Source organism: Gnatocerus cornutus, chromosome 6 (assembly GCF_029298725.1).
Source record: "Gnatocerus cornutus isolate USDA-ARS CGAHR chromosome 6, icGnaCorn1.1, whole genome shotgun sequence".
Taxonomy (NCBI): Eukaryota; Metazoa; Arthropoda; class Insecta; order Coleoptera; family Tenebrionidae; genus Gnatocerus; species Gnatocerus cornutus.
This window is the reverse complement of record NC_142238.1, coordinates 16,390,523-16,413,240: the sequence shown is the minus strand read 5'-3', so window position 1 is coordinate 16,413,240 and position 22,718 is coordinate 16,390,523. Positions and strand designations below refer to the sequence as shown.

Sequence of the window (22,718 nt, the reverse complement as noted above, 5' to 3'; positions counted from 1 at the left end):
TTAGGCTAGTACTAAAACTAAAATTTTCTAAAAATTGTGCTTGTTGGTATAAAATGTTCTAATTTAGTACAGTTAATGAAATAGTTAAAAGTAACAACCTCTGCAAAAGTCATCCCTGTGGCGCCAACAAAACAGACACAGAGTTAAATTCAGAATTTTGTAACTTTTGGGCTAGTCCAAAAACAAAAATTTTCTAAAATTTGTGTTTGTTTTTCTAGATTCCTGTAATTTGGTATAGTTATTAAAATAGTTAAAAATAACAATCTCCTCAAATTTTATCCCTGTGACTTCAGCAGAACCAAAAATACAGATTTAAACCGAATATTTTGAAAATTTTAGGTTTGTTAAAAACTAAAAATGTTTAATACTAGTGTCTGTTGCTCTATAATTTTGTAATTCGTTATAGTTAATAGATGAGTTATAAGTAGCAACCTCTCAAAATTTCATTTCTCTAGCGCCAACAGAACTGAAGATACAAATTTTATTTATTATTTTGAAAATTTGTAGCTGGTTTTAAAAACAATTTTTTTTTTAATTTGTGTTTGTTGCTATAAAATTGTGTAATTTGGTATAATTAATCAAATAGTTAAAAATAACAATCTCGTCAAATTTCATTTCTGTGGCATCAACAGAACCAAAGTTACAGAGTTGTATTTAGGATTTTGTAAATTTTAGGCTAGTACTAAAACTAAAATTTTCTAAAAATTGTGCTTGTTGGTATAAAATGTTCTAATTTAGTACAGTTAATGAAATAGTTAAAAGTAACAACCTCTGCAAAAGTCATCCCTGTGGCGCCAACAAAACAGACACAGAGTTAAATTCAGAATTTTGTATCTTTTGGGCTAGTCCAAAAACAAAAATTTTCTAAAATTTGTGTTTGTTTTTCTAGATTCCTGTAATTTGGTATAGTTATTAAAATAGTTAAAAATAACAATCTCCTCAAATTTTATCCCTGTGACTTCAGCAGAACCAAAGATACAGATTTAAACCGAATATTTTGAAAATTTTAGGTTTGTTAAAAACTAAAAATGTTTAATACTAGTGTCTGTTGCTCTATAATTTTGTAATTCGTTATGGTTAATAGATGAGTTATAAGTAGCAACCTCTCAAAATTTCATTTCTCTAGCGCCAACAGAACTGAAGATACAAATTTTATTTATTATTTTGAAAATTTGTAGCTGGTTTTAAAAACAATTTTTTTTTTAAATTTGTGTTTGTTGCTATAAAATTGTGTAATTTGGTATAATTAATCAAATAGTTAAAAATAACAATCTCGTCAAATTTCATCCCTGTTGCGCCAACAGAACCCAAGACACAAATTTAAAACAAACATATTAAAAATTTTAGTTTCATCAGGAACTAAAATTTTCTAGAATTTGAGTCTGTTCCTCTAAAATTTTGTAATTTACTACAGTCAATAAATGAGCTCAAAGTAACAATCTCCCCAAATTTTATACTTGTAGCGCCAACAGAACCAAAGATACACGATAGAAACCGCAGAAATTTGACATTTTAGTTATAATCAAAATCAAATTTTTGATTTCAGGAAAGTTTAAAGACGAATCCTAAGCTAAAAACAGTTTGACTTAATATCAAAGTACATTAAAAGTTTACAAACAATTTAAAAACAGAGGGTTTGGGATGTCTTCGTAAAAAATCTTCTTAGCATTTTCGGTTTTGAGCAATTTAATTATAAATAAGCTAAAATAATTTCAACGACCCGTTTGTTTACATTTTTGTGCATAAATTGGTCTAATAGATAAGCAAAAAATTTCACTGCCGTTTGCAAAAAAGGTTTATTTGTGATAAGTTTTTTGCGCTCTGTTTGTTGAACTCACGCAATTATCTAATAAAATTTCTAGTGAATTCGATTTGTTCAGGAATGTTATTGATTTTAATTATCGATTATCGCGGGTTTTGTGTTGCCGAAATAGCTGTTCTGCTATACGGGGAAGTGAGTGAAGTTAGCTGTCTTGGTGCTATATGAACTTTCTGAACGCAGGAAAGCAGCATCCTGGAATCAGCTTGCGACGGCTTCCCAAAAGGTCCCAGTCATCATCCCCATTTTTTAATTAGTCCCCCATATAAAGTCCGAGTTGATTGATTACAATAATTGTTTACTCCTTTCTGATAAACTTTTAATCGGAAATCGTGTTGACACACCTGTGCGAGAGGTAAAAAAACTCTCTTGTTTCATGATATGTAAATGTAATATCCTCTGTCGGTTTTGAACGTATTGTACATCCTTTGCTTTCCTGCTGATAGCAAACACGAGCTTGTTAAAACCTGAAATTAAATAACGTAAAATATAAATCTAAACATAAAGCAAATCTCTGTTTATATGAAAAGTTGCTGCTTCTGACACTTTGTAGCAAAAACGTTATTATATTTAGATGCACCCAGATTTCAGCAGCAATAAAATAGTCTTTTAAAGTTTACAACACAGCGCAGTAAAAAGATGAGCGTACATTGCTGAAAGCATGCAATAATATAAACGTATGAATTACGAAAACAAGTAAAATTCCAGGTCAATAAATTTAATGGAGATTATCTTAGTTGAGTCCTAATTCGGCAATTAAAAGACGCAGTTACAGCCGGCAGACTGAATTTAGCGAGCATAAGAATTTATAATAGAAAGTTATAACAGCGACTATAAAAGCACTTTTAGTTCTGTAATAGATATAGCTACTTTGTCTGAAAATAAAGCCGTTCATGTTTTAACGATTCTTTTACGTGAGCTGAAATAACGACGGCGAAAAGTCAAGTTCTAAATAAATCAGATCGTGTTAATCACTGATAAAAGCGGTTTGGACTGTTTGTGCATTGCCCATCACCGTGTATTTATTTATAATTTCCCATGTTTTGGATTTTTGTGTTTTTTTTAAATGAACGAACCGCGGTCAACATTGCTCCAAACGACCAATTTTTCATCGGCTTGTGTAATTTGGGTTAAATTAAATATTTAAGCTGACTAATGAAAATCGAATGTCCAGTAAATGAAAATCAAACTAACGAATGAAATAAATTTCCGCCGAATAAATTAGCCCAAACACACGTAGTTATTGAATTAGTCCCGCAGTAGCAATTACGACAAAACTACCGGGCTATAGTTTATAAGTCCAACTTTTGCAATTACGAAATTCCCAGAGTTCGACTGGAAAATAATATGAAACACGCTGGTTTATGAAGACTTTGTCAACGGAAGTTTGTTGGGTTCCACTTGCACATTGGAGTTGGATAGTTAAAAATTTATAATTTGAACGTGGTGAAAAATGGGCGCCGGTCTAGTTGTCTTTTAATAGCGTTATTTTAGGAAATTCATTCATTTAGGAATTTTAATATAAATTTGGCGCATCCACCAGTTTTAAAATTAATATCCTCAGTGTAAATATTTTGAAACTTTCACTTCAGAGAGTTTAAGCTTTTAGCAAAAATTAAGATCAAAAAGGAACTATAGTAAACTAAATTTAATCTTTAAGTCGAACAAATGCATAGAATATAAACCATTTCGAAAAATTAAAAGCACGTAAACCGTAATAATAATAATTTTCGACTTTCAGAAAATTAAAAAATTTATTGTTTAAAGTATTTAAGACCGATTCCTAAACTAAAAAGTTGTGAGAAAAACGATTTCTAAAAATTTTTTTTTTCCGGAGCTTCAAAATTTTGGCCCTCTAGCGACAACCCAAATATTCAAACGGGTCTAATTTAGTTATTGTTGACTGACAAAAAAAAACAAGGGCAGTTTTGGAATCAGTGTAAAATTCTGCGTAAAATGAGCCTCTCTAGTTCAAATTTCCTTTCCCAAATAAACGAGATATTCTCCTTAAATAGATTTTCAGAAAGTGGTTTTAGGGTCATTTTAAATTTTTTCTTCGGGGTGAAAACTACGTATAATATTACTGAATTATATATCGATCGAAAGAGCAACTCGAGTTCTATCAACTGGCCAAATCTAAAATAAAAATTACAATAAAAAATTTCAATTTTTCGTTTTTTGATAGCCTCTCGTAAACCACTTGCTTTATCGACCTTTTACGAGAGGCTATCAAAAAACGAAAAATTGAAATTTTTTATTGTTTGAGTCGCCAAAATTTTTTGCCCAAATATTTATCATCAAATTTTTGACTTTTGAGAACACATTCTAAAGTAAAATGAGCCAAGAAAAACGATGGTACAACCGTTTCTTAAAATCTTTCAAGTTTCGGAAATATTGAGCTTTGAAAATTTTACAATTCAAAATCCAATATCCGAAATTTTGATTGCTCGTAACTTAGTTATTTGTTGACTGATTTTAACATTTTTAGATTCTACGTAAAAATCTGCGTAAAATGAGGTATAATAACGAAAGTTTCTTCAAAAAAAATAGGAAAAAAATCGGTATCAAAACTTTGCTATGCTATAGTTGCAGTCATAAATTTTTGCGAAAAACTTCAAATTTAGACTTTTAGAAAATCTTAAAACAATTTCTTTGTTAAAAAATTGCGAGAAAAGCCATGGCAAAAACCGTTTCTCGTTATCTAATGTAGTTTCGAAAATATCGAGCATCCAAAATTTGAAAAATAAAAAACCACTATTCAAAACTTGAAACAGCCACCATTCAGTTCTTTGTTATCGAATTTAATTTGCGTCAAATGACCTATGAAGCAAGTTAGCTCAAAAGACGAATGCGATATCGAGTCATAAAGTTTTTGCGATTGCCACAAATTCGATAAAAATATTTTTAAAACCGCATTATCTTCGCAATATTATAATATTCCTATTATTAGCAATTTCTTCCGTCTTTTTTGTTCACTGCATTGAAAGTTCCTTTTTATTACAAAATGTAAAACTTTCTTACCTTACATAAAGCGACGGATGAAAAGCAGTGGGATTATCTTGTTGCGAAAACTTGGGTAAGGAGCCTTGTAGAAGTGCCAGTCTGATGGCAAGTAATATTCCGAGCTGCAATAAAGAGGGTTTGTAGTAAATACAGTATTATATTTGCTTATAAATATGAAGGATAATAAAATCTACAGAAAGTGAAACATTATTCGCCGTTTCCCTTATGCAGCTGTCACTAAACAAAAAACTTTTATACGTCTTCCCTAATAAAAAGAAAAAGATTTACCAATGCAAGTTTATTAAAAAAGAGTACCGACGTACAACTCGTGATATTACACACCATAAAGAAATATTAAACCGGTATAAAAATGCTTTTAGTGAGCGTAATGTTCCATTTATCTTCCAAAAGCACAATTTGGGATGTTTTGGTTTCTTCTCGCTTATGTAAATCCGAATACAAAAACAGCAGTTTCGAACTAATTTGCGTACGTTGGATGAAAACTCTCGATTAATTGCGGCCAGTGGCCTTAATAGGCTTCTAATTTGTACGACTTGTGCCCTTATTTCGTTCATTCTATAAAACAGCACTCATCGATGGCACTGGTGCAAGTAAAAATGCAGGTTTGAATCTAGAATTTTGAATATTTTAAGCTAGTACTAAATCTAAAATTCTAAAATTTGTATCTGTTTCTCTTGAATCTTGTAATTTGGTACAGTTAATAAATGAATAAAAAATAGAATGCTTTTCAAATTTTATCTCTGTGGCGCCAACAAAACTAAAAATACAAATTAGAATCAAAAATTTGATCAATAATTAAAATTTTCTAAAGCATGTATTTGTTTTTATAGTATCTTGTAATTTGGTATAGTTAATAGACAAGTTAACAGTAGCAAGCATTCGAAATTTTATCTCTGTGGCGCCAACAGAACCAAAGAAACAAATTTTAGTCCAAAATTTTGAAAATTTCAAGCTGGTCCTAAAATTAAAATTTTCTGAAATTTGTGTCTGTTGCTCTAAAACTTTGTAATTTAGCACAGTTAATAAAAAAGCTTAAAGTAATAACGTCCCTAAAATTTATCCCTGTGGCACCCACAGAACCAAAGTTATACAGTTTAATTCTGAATTTTGTAAATTTTAGGCTAGTCCAAATACAATAATTTTCTAAAATTTGTATCTGTTGCTTGAAAATCTTGTAATTTGGTGTGGTCAATAAAAAAGTTAAAATTAACAACCTCACTAAATTTCATCTCTGTAGTGCCAACGGAACCAAAGATACAAATTTTAAACTGAAAGTTTCTGATAAACCTAAAATTTTCTAAAATTTGTGTCTGTTTCCACAAAATCTTGTAATTTGGTATAGTTAATAGACAAGTTAAAAGTAGCAACCATCCCAAATTTTATCCCTGTGGCGCCAACAGAACGAAAGAAACTGATTTTAGTCCAAAATTTTGAAAATTTTGAGCTGGACTTAAAATTAAAATCCTCTGAAATTTGTATCTGTTGCTCTAAAATGTTGTAAATTGTTGTAGTTAATAAATAAGTTAAAAATGGCAATCTCCCTAAACTCCATTCCTGTAGAGCCAATAGAACGAAAGATATAGATTTTAAACCAAAATTTTGAGAATTTTAAGCTGCTCCTGAAACTAGACACTTCTAAAATGTGGGTTTGTTTCTCTAAAATCTTGTAATTTAGTACAGTTAATAAAAAAATTGAAAGTAATAACGTCCCTACAATTTATTTCTGTGGCACCAACAGAACCAAAGTTACACAGTTTAATTCAGAATTTTGTAAATTTTAGGCTAGTCCAAATACAATAATTTTCTAAAATTTGTGTCTGTTGCTATAAAATTTTGTAATTTGGTGTGGTTAATAAAATAGTTAAAAGTAACAACGTCTTCAAATTTCACCCCTGTAGTGCCAACGAAGCCAAAGATACAAATTTTCAATCTAAAATTTTGAAAATTTTAAGTTTATCAATAATTAAAATTTTCTAAAACATGTATCTGTGTCTCTAGAATCTTGTATATTAGTATAATTAATAAAATAGTTAAAAATAACAACTATCCTAAATTTTATCTCTGAAGTGTCAACAGAACCAAAGATACAAATTTAAATCTAAAATTTTGAAAATTTTAAGTTTATCAATAATTAAAAATTTCTAAAATTTGTATCTGTTTTTCTAGAATCTTGTAATTTAGTACAGTTAATAAAATAGTTAAAGGTTCATCTCAAATTTCATCTCTGTAGCGCCAATAGAACGAAAGATACAGGTTTTAAACCAAAATTTTGAAAATTTCAAGCTGGTCTTAAATTTTTTTTTTTAATTTTGTGTTTTTTTTTTTAGTACAGCACAATTTGGAATGTTTCTTCTCGCTTATGTCTAGGTAAATCCGAATACAAAAACAGCAGTTTCAAACAAATTCTCGATGAATTGCGGCCAGTGGCGTTGTTACGCTTCTAATTTGTAAAACTTGTGCCCTTATCTCGTTCACTCCATAAAGCAGCACTCATCGATGGCACTGGTGCAAGTAAAGTAGTTCAAGCTGAAGTTTACGACGGTGAAAATTTGCACTGTGAATCACGAAAAGCTTGTTATTACTGTTTATGTCTTCCAACAGCTCCAGTTTATATCAAACGTAATCCCGCCTTACATCAGACGAAATGGAATCGCTGACAAAAAATCAAAACTCTGCTCTATTACACATTTATTTATTTCTGCGTTTCCATCATTGGAATAGTCCAATTTCCGCAAATTTTATGCAGCGACCGCGACATTTGTTCGGTGGTTAAACACACATTTTCAGGACAGGTTGTTTTTACAGCCCATCCAAATGTTTATTTTTTAATTTGGTATTAACGAATTCACGAAATTGCTCGTCAACTGTACTTGAGCGCTCGATGAGCTCTGTTTGGATTTCACGAAAAAATTACTGCCGACTTTCAACTCCCGAAAACAAGGATTTTTTAGTGAAAACACAGCAGAAAAGTAAATATTGTATTAAAGAAAAATACTCGTTTCAGACGCAACGGCACAATTTCGTTATAAATTATTACAACGTGACTGTCATTAACTGGTAATTATCGTTATCCTTAACTAGGAGGTTCACGGTGATGATTGATCGCTCTGACAATAACAAATGGCTGTTGATTGATGAAGTTTTAATAGGTGATAACTGAAATAGATTCGCGATTTTTGGGACAAATTGCGAAAAAAACCGGATTTTTTCTTATTGATTCATAATCCTTGCCCCTTGGAATTGGTTAAAAATTCATTACCGAATCCCACGGGAAAAACTTTGGGATTTTAAGGCCCATTTAATCCGGAGGTTGAATGAAACGCCTTCGAATTGTTAATTAATGTTTTAAATATTGATTTCACAAAGTTAATTGCACTTACCGATGTAAGGACCTTTGCAGCTCTATTAGCGAATTGCTGAGTTTCTTGGTTCCACCGTACTTCGACTATTGTTCTAGAAACAATAAAGGCTAGTATTAATTAAAATCGCAATCTTAATTTCGAGAGAGAAAAATACGGCGCGTGGAATTAAATAGTCAGATCTCATTTCGGGCAATGGAGGGTGTCAATCAATTTTGAAGGGAGTTTGTTTTGTGGTATTGTGTAAATTGTAACAAATTTAGACGTGAAGTATTCAGAACGAAAGGGCTAGTTTGGGTTTTAGGGATTGAAGTAAATTTTTAGAGGCGGACTTGCCCTTGCCTTAAATAACATCTAAACAAATAATAAGACCCAAATAAAGAATGTGATATAAATTGTAAATTTTTTAATGTAAATGATAGAAAAAGAAAATAAGTAAAATACAGAATTTTAGAAATATAAGATTTATAGTAAACAAAAAAATCCTAAATTGATTGTGTGTTGCTCTAGACGATTGTAATTTGGTATAGTTAATAGATGAGTTAAAGTTAGCAACTTCTCTTAATTTCATCCTTGTGGCGCCAACAGAACGAAAGATATAGATTTAAATAAATTTTGAAAATTTAAGGTTCATCAGTCACTAAAAATTGCTAAAATTTGTATCTGTTGCTTGAAAGTCTTATAATTTACTACAGTTAATAAAAGAGCTTAAAGTAATCACTTTCCATTCTTATGGCACTAATAGAACCAAAGTTACACAGTTTTATTTAAAATTTTGTAAATTTTAAGCTAGTTCTAAAACTAAAATTTTCTAAAATTTGTGTCTGTTGCTATAGAACCTTGTAATTTAGTATAGTTAATAAAATAGTTAAAAGTTTACAACCTCCTTAAATTTCATTCCTATGGCCTCAACAGAACCAAAGTTACAGAGTTTAATTCAAAACTTTGTAAATTTTAGGCTAGTCCATATACTAAAATTTTCTAAAATTTGTGTCTGTTGCTATAAAATCTTATTATTTGGTGTAGATAATAAAATAGATGCAGGTTACCTCTAAAAATTTTATCTCTGTGGCGGCAACAAAACCCATAATACAAATTTTATTCCAAAATTTTGAAAATTTTAAGCTGGTTTAAGACTTTTTTTTATAAAAATTGTGTTTGTCGCTCCAGACTCTTGTAATTTAGTAAACTTATTAAAGTAGTTAAAACTAACAATCGCCCTCAATTTCATCCCTGTGGCGCAAACGAAACCGAAGTTACACATTTAAACCAAACATTTTGAAAATTTTTGGTTTGTTACTAACTAAAAATTTTTAAAACTTGTGTCTGTTGCTTTATAATTTTGAAATTTGGTAATCCATAGCGGAATTGAAAGTAATATCTTCTCCAAAAATTATTTTTGTGGCACCAACAAAACTAAAGATAAAAATTTTTTAAATGATTTTGTAAATTTTTGGCTAGTCCAAAAACTAAAATCTTCTAAAATTTGTGTGTGTTGCTATAAAATGTTGTAATTTGGTGTGGCTAATATAATAGTTAAAAGTAACAACCTCTCAAAAATTCGTCTCTGTGGCGCCAGCAGAACCAAAGATAAAAATTTTATTCCAAAATTTTGAAAATTTCAAGCCGGACCTAAAAAATTTGTTTCTAAAAATTGTGTTTGTCGCTATAGTATAGTTAATAAAATAGTTAAAAAAACAATTTTCTCAAATTTCATCCTGTGGCGCAAACAGAACCGAAGTTACATATTTAAATCGAAAATTTTGAAAGTTTTGGGTTCATCAGTACCTAAAATTTTCTAAAATGTGTGCCTGTTGCTCAAAAACTTTGTAATTCGGTATAGTTAATAGATGAGTTAAAGGTAGTAACCTCCCCAAATATCCTTGTGGCGCTAACAAAACCAAAGATACAAATTTAATCCAAAATTTAATCCAAAAGTCGATCCTAAAAAAAATTTTCTAAAAATTGAGTTTGTTGCTATAAAATATTGTAATTTTGTGTAGTTAATAAGATAATTAAAAGTAAAAATCTCCCTGAATTTCATCTCTGTGGGGTCAACATAACCAGACATGTACATTTAACTGTAGAATTTTGAAAGTTTTTGGTTCGCCCTAAAAATAAATATTTCTAAAATGTTGGTCTGTTGGTCTTCAACTTTGAAATTTAGAACAGTTGATAACTGCATAGAAATGAGCAATCTCTCCAAGTTTCGTCAATACTAGAACTAAAAATAAATTTTAGAAAAGTATGGAATTTGAGTTGTTTGTCTACTTTGTCAAATGTCAAAATTATAGAACCAAAAAGCCAAATTCTAAGAATATTTTTTTTGAGATCTAAACCAAATCTTCGAAGTTTTACACTGAAGTCAATATTTGGAGTTTTTTCTTAGTCCGTCTCTGCATTTTATTTCTGCCGCTGTACCCTTTAAACTGATCAAACTAATTAAAGTATAATTTAATAACACAATTATTCATGTGTCGGTCACTCCAATGCCTCTTTACAGTCCAATATTATGCAAATTCGCACAATTATTTTAACACACTAATTCCCAGTTAGTATGCTGAAAACGCGGCGATTGCGAATTCGAATTCCATTGATTTCGGCCATTTTCATTACTTCTTGTTTGGCATTCACCACATCGCTACCCGCAAACTAAGTTTAGCTGAAATCCTCAACAACCCTAAATATACTTACTTTTTAACAGCAGGCCAATGCCTATAAAAGTCGTAGGCTAAATTGAGTAAAAAAACTGAAACTCCAGTTTCTTTCGCCAACATACTTAGACCTCCCAAAGAGACGCTGATCCAAATGTGACATTTTCCGTCGGGGTGTCTGCAACAAAAAAGCAACTTTTTCAAATTGTCAATTAAAAGTTACAAAATGTGTACAAGTTCGGAATTAATTTGAGAAACAAGGTGGTTATTAGGGAGGAAATTGATTTTCCTGAAAGGTCATTATCGAAAAAATTTCCTTAGGGATCTACATGCTTTTTTGAGGCGGAGTGCTACGCTTTATTCAATAACTTTCAATGCTTTGATGTAGAACTTTCAAATTTACTACGTGACTTTAGTAGTTAAGCACACAAATTTACTTTGAGCGATGGCGGTAATAATTCCTAGTGCACCTAACTAATGATAACTCGGATGCGCATTTATCAAAGACAATTCCAAAGAGCTAAAAAGGAAATATTTGATATCCTTTACAATTATTTTAATTAAATCTCGATATTGGAAACGAACGTTTAAAATCAGAGCTGAGGATTACAGAGTGGCTCGTGATCATGGAAATTACCCTGAAATTAGCTGAGTGTGAACTATAAAAATTTACTAGCTGATAAAACGGTCTTTTGTAAAAGCAGGCCTTGAGTTATATTTCGTGGTCTATTTGATCCAACGCCGTGATATCTCTGACGAAATGGATTGGAAAAGATTAGGATGATCGTGAAAACAAATTTTGGTTTGTCTTAAAATAAAATTTTCTAAAATCTGTAGTTTGTGTTTTAAAATTTTGCATTTTGGCACAGTTATTGAACTCTTTAGAATTAGGAACCCCACCAAATTTCATTGTCATAACTAAAAAAAATAAGAAAGATACGAATTTTAACAACAAAATGTTGAAAATATTTGGTTCGTTCAAAAATAAAATTTTCTAAAATCAGTATTTCTTGTTTTAAAATTTTGCACTTTAGCACAATTATTAAACTCTTTAGAAATAATAACCTCACCAAATTTCATTGTCATAACTGGAAAACTCACAAAGATACGAATTTTAACAACAAAAATGTTGAAAATGTTTGGTTCGTCCTAAAATACAATTTTCTAAAATCTGTATTTTTGTTCCAAAATTTTGCATTTTGACACAATGATTAAACGTTTTAGGAAAAATAATCTCACAAAGTTTCAATGTCATAACTCAAAAACTAACAAAGATACGAATTTTTACACCAAAAAGTTGAAAATATTTGGTTCGTCCAAAAATAAATTTTCTTTTGATCTAAATTTTGCATTTGGACGGGGTTAATAAACACTTTAGAAATAGTAACCTCTCCAAATTTTAGAACAAAAAATCCAGATTTTAGAAAATTTTATTTTAGAAAGAACAAAATATTTTCAACTTTTTATTGTTAAAATTCGTATTTTTGTTAGTTTTTGAGTTATGACACTAAAACTTTGTAGAATTACTTTTCTTAAAACATTAATTAACTGTGCCTAAATGTAAATTTTTAAAACAAAAAATACAAATTTTGAAAATTTTTATTTTTGGACGAACCAAATACTGTTAAGTTTTTATGATTAAAATTCGTATTTCTCTTAGTTTTTAAGTTATAGTCATAAAATTTGGAGAGATCATTATTCTAAGAACAGTGCAAAAGTTTAAAATTTTAGAACAGAAAATATAGATTTTAGAAACTTTTATTTTTATACTATAAGATTAAAATAGGTTTGATTAGTTATGCCCAAATTTAAATTTTAATATTTATCATATTTTTATAAAGCGATGCAAGATTTTTTAACATGAGCGTATAACCGACGTACCATCAGGCAATAAAAATCAGTGCAGACAATAAAATGAATTTGCTCGCAGCGGTCTTCTTTGTCTCGCATTTACAAATGAAATAAATACAAAATAAACACTCAACTTGAGTAAATTTTTAAAACTAGGAGGTATTTCCCGGCGCATTCACCATTTCCAGTAAAAAAAATCCTTTGTCTAAAATTAAAAAACGCCAGGATGGGATTGAAGCAGCTTCATATTTTCACGGAACAGTACAAAAAACTGGTGACAACTATAATCTCCCAAAGTGGTAAAAAACAGATCACTTCTGACGTGCTTGACGCAAGACATTGAAGTGGATTAAATTTAGGTAAAAAACATAATCCAGTAAAAATCCAGCTCGTTTCACATTTTGACAAGTGACATCAAAATTTCTGCATAAAAATACCGCAGCGGCTTCTAAAAAAATGCTAAACTGTCGACTCGGCTTATAATTTTAGACAAATGCTGCAATTTGCAAGATTTCTGCGTCTTGCAATCGAAACGTAATGAAATATTCAGAACAACACAGCGAACTTTTCCAATCCCCAGGTTCACATTATTTATATTTGCCAGTAAGATATTTTCTTCTAGAACACCTGGGAAATCGCTCGGATAAACTCAACAAAATGAATATGAACACGCCGCGTCCTTGAATATTACATAAACTGCCACATGTTTGCATCTCTTATTATATCCCGGAATAAAATAAACATAAATCCGGCGCGTGAAATTAAACGTGCGAAAATAAAAACGGGCGATTTCTGAGATGTTTGTTTTCAGGATCATCCTAATCTTTTTCAATCCATTTCGTCAGGGATATCGCCGCGGTCGATGGATCAAATGTTTTCAAATTTTTGTTATTAAAAATCTTAGTTAGTTTTTAAGTTATGGCAATGAAATAAACGCTTTAGAAAAAGTAACCTCACCAAATTTCAAAATTATAAGTCAAAAACTAACAAAGATACGACTTTTAATAACAAAACGTTCAAAATAGTTGGTTTCTAATAAAATAAAATTTTTCTGAAATTTGTATTTTTGGTTCTAAAATTTTGCGTTTTAGCGCAGTTAATAAACGCTTCAGAAAAAGTAACTTTTTAGTATTTCAATGGCATAACTCAAAAACTAACAAAGATACGAATTCTAACAACAAAATGTTGTAAATATTTGATTCGTCTTAAAATAAAATTTTCTAAAATTTGTATTTTTAGTTCTAAAATTTTGTATTTTAGCACAGTTAATAAACACTTTAGAAAAAGTAATCGTTTAGTATTTTAATGTCATAATTCAAAAACTAACAAAGATACGAATTTTAATAACAAAAATTTGAAATGATTTGGTTCGTCATAAAATACATTTTTTTAAAATATGTATTTTTTGTTCTAAACTTTTGCATTTTATCACAGTTAATGAACGCTTTGGATAAAATAACCCTACCAAATTTAAGAGTCATAGCTGAAAAACTAACAAAGATACGAATTTTTATAACAAAAAGTTGAAAACAAGTTGAGAAACAACTAGTTTCTAATAAAATAAAAATTTTCTAAAATTTGTATTTTTGGTTCTAAAATTTTGGTTTTAGCACAGTTAAAAAACGGCTTTAGAAAAAGTAACCTATTAGGATTTCAATGTAATAACTCAAAAACTGACAAAAATACGAGTTCTAACAACAAAATGTTGAAAATATTTGATTCGTTTTAAAATAAAATTTTCTAAAATTTGTATTTTCAGTTCTAAAATTTTGTATTTTAGCACAGTCAATAAACACTTTAGAAAAAGTAACCGTTTAGTATTTTAATGTCATAATTCAAAAACTAACAAGGATACGAATTTTAATAACAAAAATTTGAAATGATTTGGTTCGTCATAAAATAAATTTTTTTAAAATATGTATTTTTTGTTCTAAAATTTTGCATTTTATCACAGTTAATGAACGCTTTAGATAAAGTAACCTTACCAAATTAAAGAGTGATAGCTTAAAAACTAACAAAGATACGAATTATTATAACAAAAAGTTGAAAATAGTTGGTTTCTATTAAAATAAAAATTTTCTAAAATTTGTATTTTTGGTTCTAAAATTTTGGTTTTAGCACAGTTAATAAACGCTTTAGAAAAAGTAACCTATTAGAATTTCAATGTTATAACTCAAAAACTGACAAAAATACGAGTTCTAACAACAAAATGTTGAAAATATTTGATTCGTTTTAAAATAAAATTTTCTAAAATTTGTATTTTCAGTTCTAAAATTTTGTATTTTAGCACAGTTAATAAACACTTTAGAAAAAGTAACCGTTTAGTATTTTAATGTCATAATTCAAAAACTAACAAGGATACGAATTTTAATAACAAAAATTTGAAATGATTTGGTTCGTCATAAAATACATTTTTTTAAAATATGTATTTTTTGTTCTAAACTTTTGCATTTTATCACAGTTAATGAACGCTTTGGATAAAATAACCCTACCAAATTTAAGAGTCATAGCTGAAAAACTAACAAAGATACGAATTTTTATAACAAAAAGTTGAAAATAGTTGGTTTCTAATAAAATAAAAATTTTCTAAAATTTTCTAAAATTTGTATTTTTGGTTCTAAAATTTTGGTTTTAGCACAGTTAAAAAACGGCTTTAGAAAAAGTAACCTATTAGGATTTCAATGTTAAAACTCAAAAACTGACAAAAATACGAGTTCTAACAACAAAATGTTGAAAATATTTGATTCGTTTTAAAATAAAATTTTCTAAAATTTGTATTTTTAGTTCTAAAATTTTGCATTTTAGCACAGTTAATAAATACTTTAGAAAAAGTAACCGTTTAGTATTTTAATGTCATAACTCAAAAACTAACAAAGATACGAATTTTAATAACAAAAATTTGAAATGATTTGGTTCGTCATAAAATACATTTTTTTAAAATATGTATTTATTGTTCTAAACTTTTGCATTTTATCACAGTTAATGAACGCTTTGGATAAAATAACCCTACCAAATTTAAGAGTCATAGCTAAAAAACTAACAAAGATACGAATTTTTATAACAAAAAGTTGAAAATAGTTGGTTTCTAATAAAATAAAAATTTTCTAAAATTTGTATTTTTGGTTCTAAAATTTTGGTTTTAGCACAGTTAAAAAACGGCTTTAGAAAAAATAACCTATTAGGATTTCAATGTAATAACTCAAAAACTGACAAAAATACGAGTTCTAACAACAAAATGTTGAAAATATTTGATTCGTCTTAAAATTAAATTTTCTAAAATTTGTATTTTTAGTTCTAAAATTTTGTATTTTAGCACCGTTAATAAACACTTTAGAAAAAGTAACCGTTTAGTATTTTAATGTCATAATTCAAAAACTAACAAGGATACGAATTTTAATAACAAAAATTTGAAATGATTTGGTTTGTCATAAAATACATTTTTTTAAAATATGTATTTTTTGTTCTAAACTTTTGCATTTTATCACAGTTAATGAACGCTTTGGATAAAATAACCCTACCAAATTTAAGAGTCATAGCTAAAAAACTAACAAAGATACGAATTTTTATAACAAAAAGTTGAAAATAGTTGGTTTCTAATAAAATAAAAATTTTCTAAAATTTGTATTTTTGGTTCTAAAATTTTGGTTTTAGCACAGTTAAAAAACGGCTTTAGAAAAAATAACCTATTAGGATTTCAATGTTAAAACTCAAAAACTGACAAAAATACGAGTTCTAACAACAAAATGTTGAAAATATTTGATTCGTCTTAAAATTAAATTTTCTAAAATTTGTATTTTTAGTTCTAAAATTTTGTATTTTAGCACCGTTAATAAACACTTTAGAAAAAGTAACCGTTTAGTATTTTAATGTCATAATTCAAAAACTAACAAGGATACGAATTTTAATAACAAAAATTTGAAATGATTTGGTTTGTCATAAAATACATTTTTTTAAAATATGTATTTTTTGTTCTAAACTTTTGCATTTTATCACAGTTAATGAACGCTTTGGATAAAATAACCCTACCAAATTTAAGAGTCATAGCTAAAAAACTAACAAAGATACGAATTTTTATAACAAAAAGTTGAAAATAGTTGGTTTCTAATAAAATAAAAATTTTCTAAAATTTGTATTTTTGGTTCTAAAATTTTGGTTTTAACACAGTTAAAAAACGGCTTTAGAAAAAATAACCTATTAGGATTTCAATGTAATAACTCAAAAACTGACAAAAATACGAGTTCTAACAACAAAATGTTGAAAATATTTGATTCGTCTTAAAATTAAATTTTCTAAAATTTGTATTTTTAGTTCTAAAATTTTGTATTTTAGCACCGTTAATAAACACTTTAGAAAAAGTAACCGTTTAGTATTTTAATGTCATAATTCAAAAACTAACAAGGATACGAATTTTAATAACAAAAATTTGAAATGATTTGGTTTGTCATAAAATACATTTTTTTAAAATATGTATTTTTTGTTCTAAACTTTTGCATTTTATCACAGTTAATGAACGCTTTGGATAAAATAACCCTACCAAATTTAAGAGTCATAGCTAAAAAACTAACAAAGATACGAATTTTTATAACAAAAAGTTGAAAATAGTTGGTTTCTAATAAAATAAAAATTTTCTAAAATTTGTATTTTTGGTTCTAAAATTTTGGTTTTAGCACAGTTAAAAAACGGCTTTAGAAAAAATAACCTATTAGGATTTCAATGTTAAAACTCAAAAACTGACAAAAATACGAGTTCTAACAACAAAATGTTGAAAATATTTGATTCGTCTTAAAATTAAATTTTCTAAAATTTGTATTTTTAGTTCTAAAATTTTGTATTTTACCACAGTTAATAAACACTTTAGAAAAAGTAACCGTTTAGTATTTTAATGTCATAACTCAAAAACTAACAAAGATACGAATTTTAATAACAAAAATTTGAAATCATTTGGTTCGTCCTAAAATACATTTTTTTAAAATATGTATACATATGTATTTTTTGTTCTAAAATTTTGCATTTTATCACAGTTAATGAACGCTTTGGATAAAATAACCCTGCCAAATTTAAGAATCATAGCTAAAAAACTAACAAAGATACAAATTTTTATAACAAAAAGTTGAAAATAGTTGGTTTCTAATAAAATAAAAATTTTCTAAAATTTGTATTTTTGGTTCTAAAATTTTGGTTTTAGCACAGTTAAAAAACGGCTTTAGAAAAAATAACCTATTAGGATTTCAATGTTAAAACTCAAAAACTGACAAAAATACGAGTTCTAACAACAAAATGTTGAAAATATTTGATTCGTCTTAAAATTAAATTTTCTAAAATTTGTATTTTTAGTTCTAAAATTTTGTATTTTAACACCGTTAATAAACACTTTAGAAAAAGTAACCGTTTAGTATTTTAATGTCATAATTCAAAAACTAACAAGGATACGAATTTTAATAACAAAAATTTGAAATGATTTGGTTTGTCATAAAATACATTTTTTTAAAATATGTATTTTTTGTTCTAAACTTTTGCATTTTATCACAGTTAATGAACGCTTTGGATAAAATAACCCTACCAAATTTAAGAGTCATAGCTAAAAAACTAACAAAGATACGAATTTTTATAACAAAAAGTTGAAAATAGTTGGTTTCTAATAAAATAAAAATTTTCTAAAATTTTCTAAAATTTGTATTTTTGGTTCTAAAATTTTGGTTTTAGCACAGTTAAAAAACGGCTTTAGAAAAAGTAACCTATTAGGAGTTATAACTCAAAAACTGACAAAAATACGAATTCTAACAACAAAATGTTGAAAATATTTGATTCGTCTTAAAATTAAATTTTCTAAAATTTGTATTTTTAGTTCTAAAATTTTGTATTTTACCACAGTTAATAAACACTTTAGAAAAAGTAACCGTTTAGTATTTTAATGTCATAATTCAAAAACTAACAAGGATACGAATTTTAATAACAAAAATTTGAAATGATTTGGTTTGTCATAAAATACATTTTTTTAAAATATGTATTTTTTGTTCTAAACTTTTGCATTTTATCACAGTTAATGAACGCTTTGGATAAAATAACCCTACCAAATTTAAGAGTCATAGCTAAAAAACTAACAAAGATACGAATTTTTATAACAAAAAGTTGAAAATAGTTGGTTTCTAATAAAATAAAAATTTTCTAAAATTTGTATTTTTGGTTCTAAAATTTTGGTTTTAGCACAGTTAAAAAACGGCTTTAGAAAAAATAACCTATTAGGATTTCAATGTTAAAACTCAAAAACTGACAAAAATACGAGTTCTAACAACAAAATGTTGAAAATATTTGATTCGTCTTAAAATTAAATTTTCTAAAATTTGTACTTTTAGTTCTAAAATTTTGTATTTTAGCACCGTTAATAAACACTTTAGAAAAAGTAACCGTTTAGTATTTTAATGTCATAATTCAAAAACTAACAAGGATACGAATTTTAATAACAAAAATTTGAAATGATTTGGTTTGTCATAAAATACATTTTTTTAAAATATGTATTTTTTGTTCTAAACTTTTGCATTTTATCACAGTTAATGAACGCTTTGGATAAAATAACCCTACCAAATTTAAGAGTCATAGCTAAAAAACTAACAAAGATACGAATTTTTATAACAAAAAGTTGAAAATAGTTGGTTTCTAATAAAATAAAAATTTTCTAAAATTTTCTAAAATTTGTATTTTTGGTTCTAAAATTTTGGTTTTAGCACAGTTAAAAAACGGCTTTAGAAAAAGTAACCTATTAGGAGTTATAACTCAAAAACTGACAAAAATACGAATTCTAACAACAAAATGTTGAAAATATTTGATTCGTCTTAAAATTAAATTTTCTAAAATTTGTATTTTTAGTTCTAAAATTTTGTATTTTACCACAGTTAATAAACACTTTAGAAAAAGTAACCGTTTAGTATTTTAATGTCATAACTCAAAAACTAACAAAGATACGAATTTTAATAACAAAAATTTGAAATCATTTGGTTCGTCCTAAAATACATTTTTTTAAAATATGTATACATATGTATTTTTTGTTCTAAAATTTTGCATTTTATCACAGTTAATGAACGCTTTGGATAAAATAACCCTGCCAAATTTAAGAGTCATAGCTTAAAAACTAACAAAGATACTTATTTTTATAACAAAAAGTTGAAAATAGTTGGTTCGTCCTAAAATAAAACTTTCTAAAGTCTGTATTTTTTGTTCTAAAATTTTGCATTTTAGCACAGTTAATGAACGCTTTATATAAAGTAACTTAACTAAATTTTATTGTCAAATGTGCATAGTAATAAGAATAAGTGTAGAAATAATTCGTATAAAATCGCAAGTAAAATAAACACAGCGCGAAAAGTTGAGTGTTGCAACGTCTGTAAGCATTTTTCAATTCCCCCTTTGACAAAGTTGAATTAGCTTTATCAGAGGCGTAATATGCCATTCCTGTGCAGAACAGTCGCCATTCGTATCTTGTTAGCAATTCACACCGTCGGTATTACAGTGTAAAGCTCCTACCCCAATGACACGTAATCCATCAATTTCACGTAAAAAGTTAAAGAACCCAGCCATTCTTCACGTGCCTCTCTATCATTCCTCATTCTTGACTTATCGGTATTTTATATGGGCGCGAGTTGGATGTGTATAGTTTTTATTTAAGTTTTAGTCGACGTTTTTATTGTCGGTGACCTAAAAGTATAAATTAGTTCGTTTCCAAGGCGAGTCATTCGAACGCGATTAATTTTTTGGCAAGTTTTTCCTCCACAACTCCCAACTGTATTTGTGGAGTAGTTTTTGTCGTCGTTTCCATGGCGCGCGAAATTGTAAATTTAATAAAGGCGTCTTAATATTTCAAAAAGTTTCTTTGTTGCAAGTTTCCAGTACACAAAGGGAAAAGCTATTACGATAGCAGAAATGGAATTGACAGTTACGTTATTGTCTCTTTAAAATACCCAGTTTGCGGTCACCGACGCATTAGGATTCGCTTAGAACTCTCTCTATATTTTATTCATGTCTTTTGACCCTGCACAATAAAAAAGTATTATGACTTACGTTTCGACCACGTCGCTTTTGACACCATAAAGGATTGCAACAGCATAAAGCATATCACGGGCCATCATAAAATATTTCATTTTCCATTGTTACCAAGCCATCTGTCAAATTCCTTCGAAATGAATAAAATATGGCGGATCAACTTTACTTCTACATAACAAATTTATTAGTACCGTAAAAATTTTATTGACAAGTTGAAATAATAACTGACTTACCATCAGGTAATAAAACCAGTGCAGACAATAAAATGAATTTGCTCGCGGCGGCTTCTCTTTGTCTCGCTTTTACAAACAAGAATAGAATTTTTTAAACTTGAAGGTTTTTCCCGGCGCATCCACCATATTACGTTTTAATGAAGACGGTCATTTCAGACCAAATTTATAGAAATCAGATGGCAAATTGTTGCAACCAAAAGTACTTATGTCTTTAAATCAAGAAATTTAAAGATTTGAGGTTCATCACTCATCAGTAACAAAAAATTTCTAAAATTTGTGTCTGCTGTTTGAAAATCTTGTAATTTGACAAAGATAATAAAATAGTTAAAAGTAGCAATCTCACTAAGTTTCATTTCTGTGGCGCTAACAAAACCAAAGATACAGAATTTAATCTAACATTTTAAAAAGTTTAGGTCGATCAGTAACTGAAAATTTCTAAAATTTGTGTCTGTTGCTCTAGAATTTTGTGATTTTGAAAATTTATTAGATGAGTTAAGAGTAGCAACGTCTTCAAATTTTATCATTGTGGTGCTAATAGAAGTAAAGTTACAAAGTTTAATCCAGTATTTTGTAAGTTCTAAGCAAGTCCTAAAACTAAAATTTACTAAAATTTGTGTCGGCTGTTTTAAAATCTTGTAATTTTACACATTTAATAGACAAGTTGAGAGTAGTAACGTCCTTAAATTTTATCACTGTGGCGCTAACAGAACCAAAGTAACAGAGCTTTATCTAGAATATTGTAAATTTTAAGTAGTTAATTCTAAACCAAAAATTTTCTAAAATTTGTGTTTGTTACTCTAAAATCTTGGAATTTTGAAAATTTAATGGATGAGTTAACAGTAGTAACGTCCTCCTTTTCATGACTCTAGCGCCCACAGAACCAAAGTTGTAGAGCTTAATCCAGAATTTTGTAAATTTTAAGCTAGTCCCAAAAATAACATTTTCTAAAATTTGTGTCTGTTGTTTTAAAATCTTGTAATTTAAGACAGTTAATAAAAAATTGAACAGTAAGAATCTCTCCAAATTTTATTTCTGTGGTGCCAACAGAACAAAAGATACAGATTTGAATAAAAAATTTTGAAAATTTTAGGTTGATCAGTAACTGAAAATTTCTACAATTTGTGTCAGTTGCTCTAGAATCTTGTAGTTTTAAGCATTTAATAAATGAGTTAAAAGTAGCCACTTCTCTAAATTGTATCACTGTAGCGTTAGCAAAACCAAAGTTACAGAGTTTAATCTAAAATTTTGTAAATTTTAAGTAAGTTTTGTGTCAGTTACTCCAGAATCTTGTAAATTGGTATAGTTAATAGACAGATTTAAATCTAAAATTTTTAAAATTTTAGGCTTCTCCTAAATCTAAAAATTTCTAAAATTTATGTATGTTATTTTAGAGTTTTGTAATTCAAAACATTTAATAGATGAGTTAAGCAACTTGCCCAAATTTTATCGTTGTGGCGCTAACAGAAACAAAGTTACAGAATTTAATCCAGAATTTTGTAAATTTTAAGCTAGTTCTAAAGCTAAAAATTTCTAGAATTTGTGTGCGTTGTTTTAAAATCTTACGATTTAACCCAGTTAATAAATAAGTTAAAGGTAGAAATCTATCCAAATTTCATTCTTGTAGCGTCTACAAAACCAAAGACACAGATTTCAATCTCAAATTTTTGAAAATTTGACGTTCATAATTAACTAAAAATTTTTAAAATTTACGTCTGTTGCTCTCGAATCTTGTAATTTAGTACAG

At 28.0% G+C, this 22,718-nt stretch overlaps 1 protein-coding gene across 1 annotated transcript in view; it reads right to left on the bottom strand.

Annotated features, from left to right (window-relative positions):
* The window catches only part of LOC148173421 (protein O-mannosyl-transferase TMTC1-like), a 256,948-nt gene that overhangs the window by 15,612 nt on the left and 218,618 nt on the right, over positions 1–22,718 (bottom strand). Inside the window, exons 5-7 of the mRNA XM_088038718.1 lie at positions 10,897–11,034; positions 8,224–8,296; positions 4,841–4,944 (exon numbers count right to left, since the gene is read on the bottom strand). Coding sequence (XP_087894844.1) covers positions 4,841–4,944; positions 8,224–8,296; positions 10,897–11,034 — 315 coding nt within the window. The remainder of the gene's footprint in view (positions 1–4,840; positions 4,945–8,223; positions 8,297–10,896; positions 11,035–22,718) is intronic.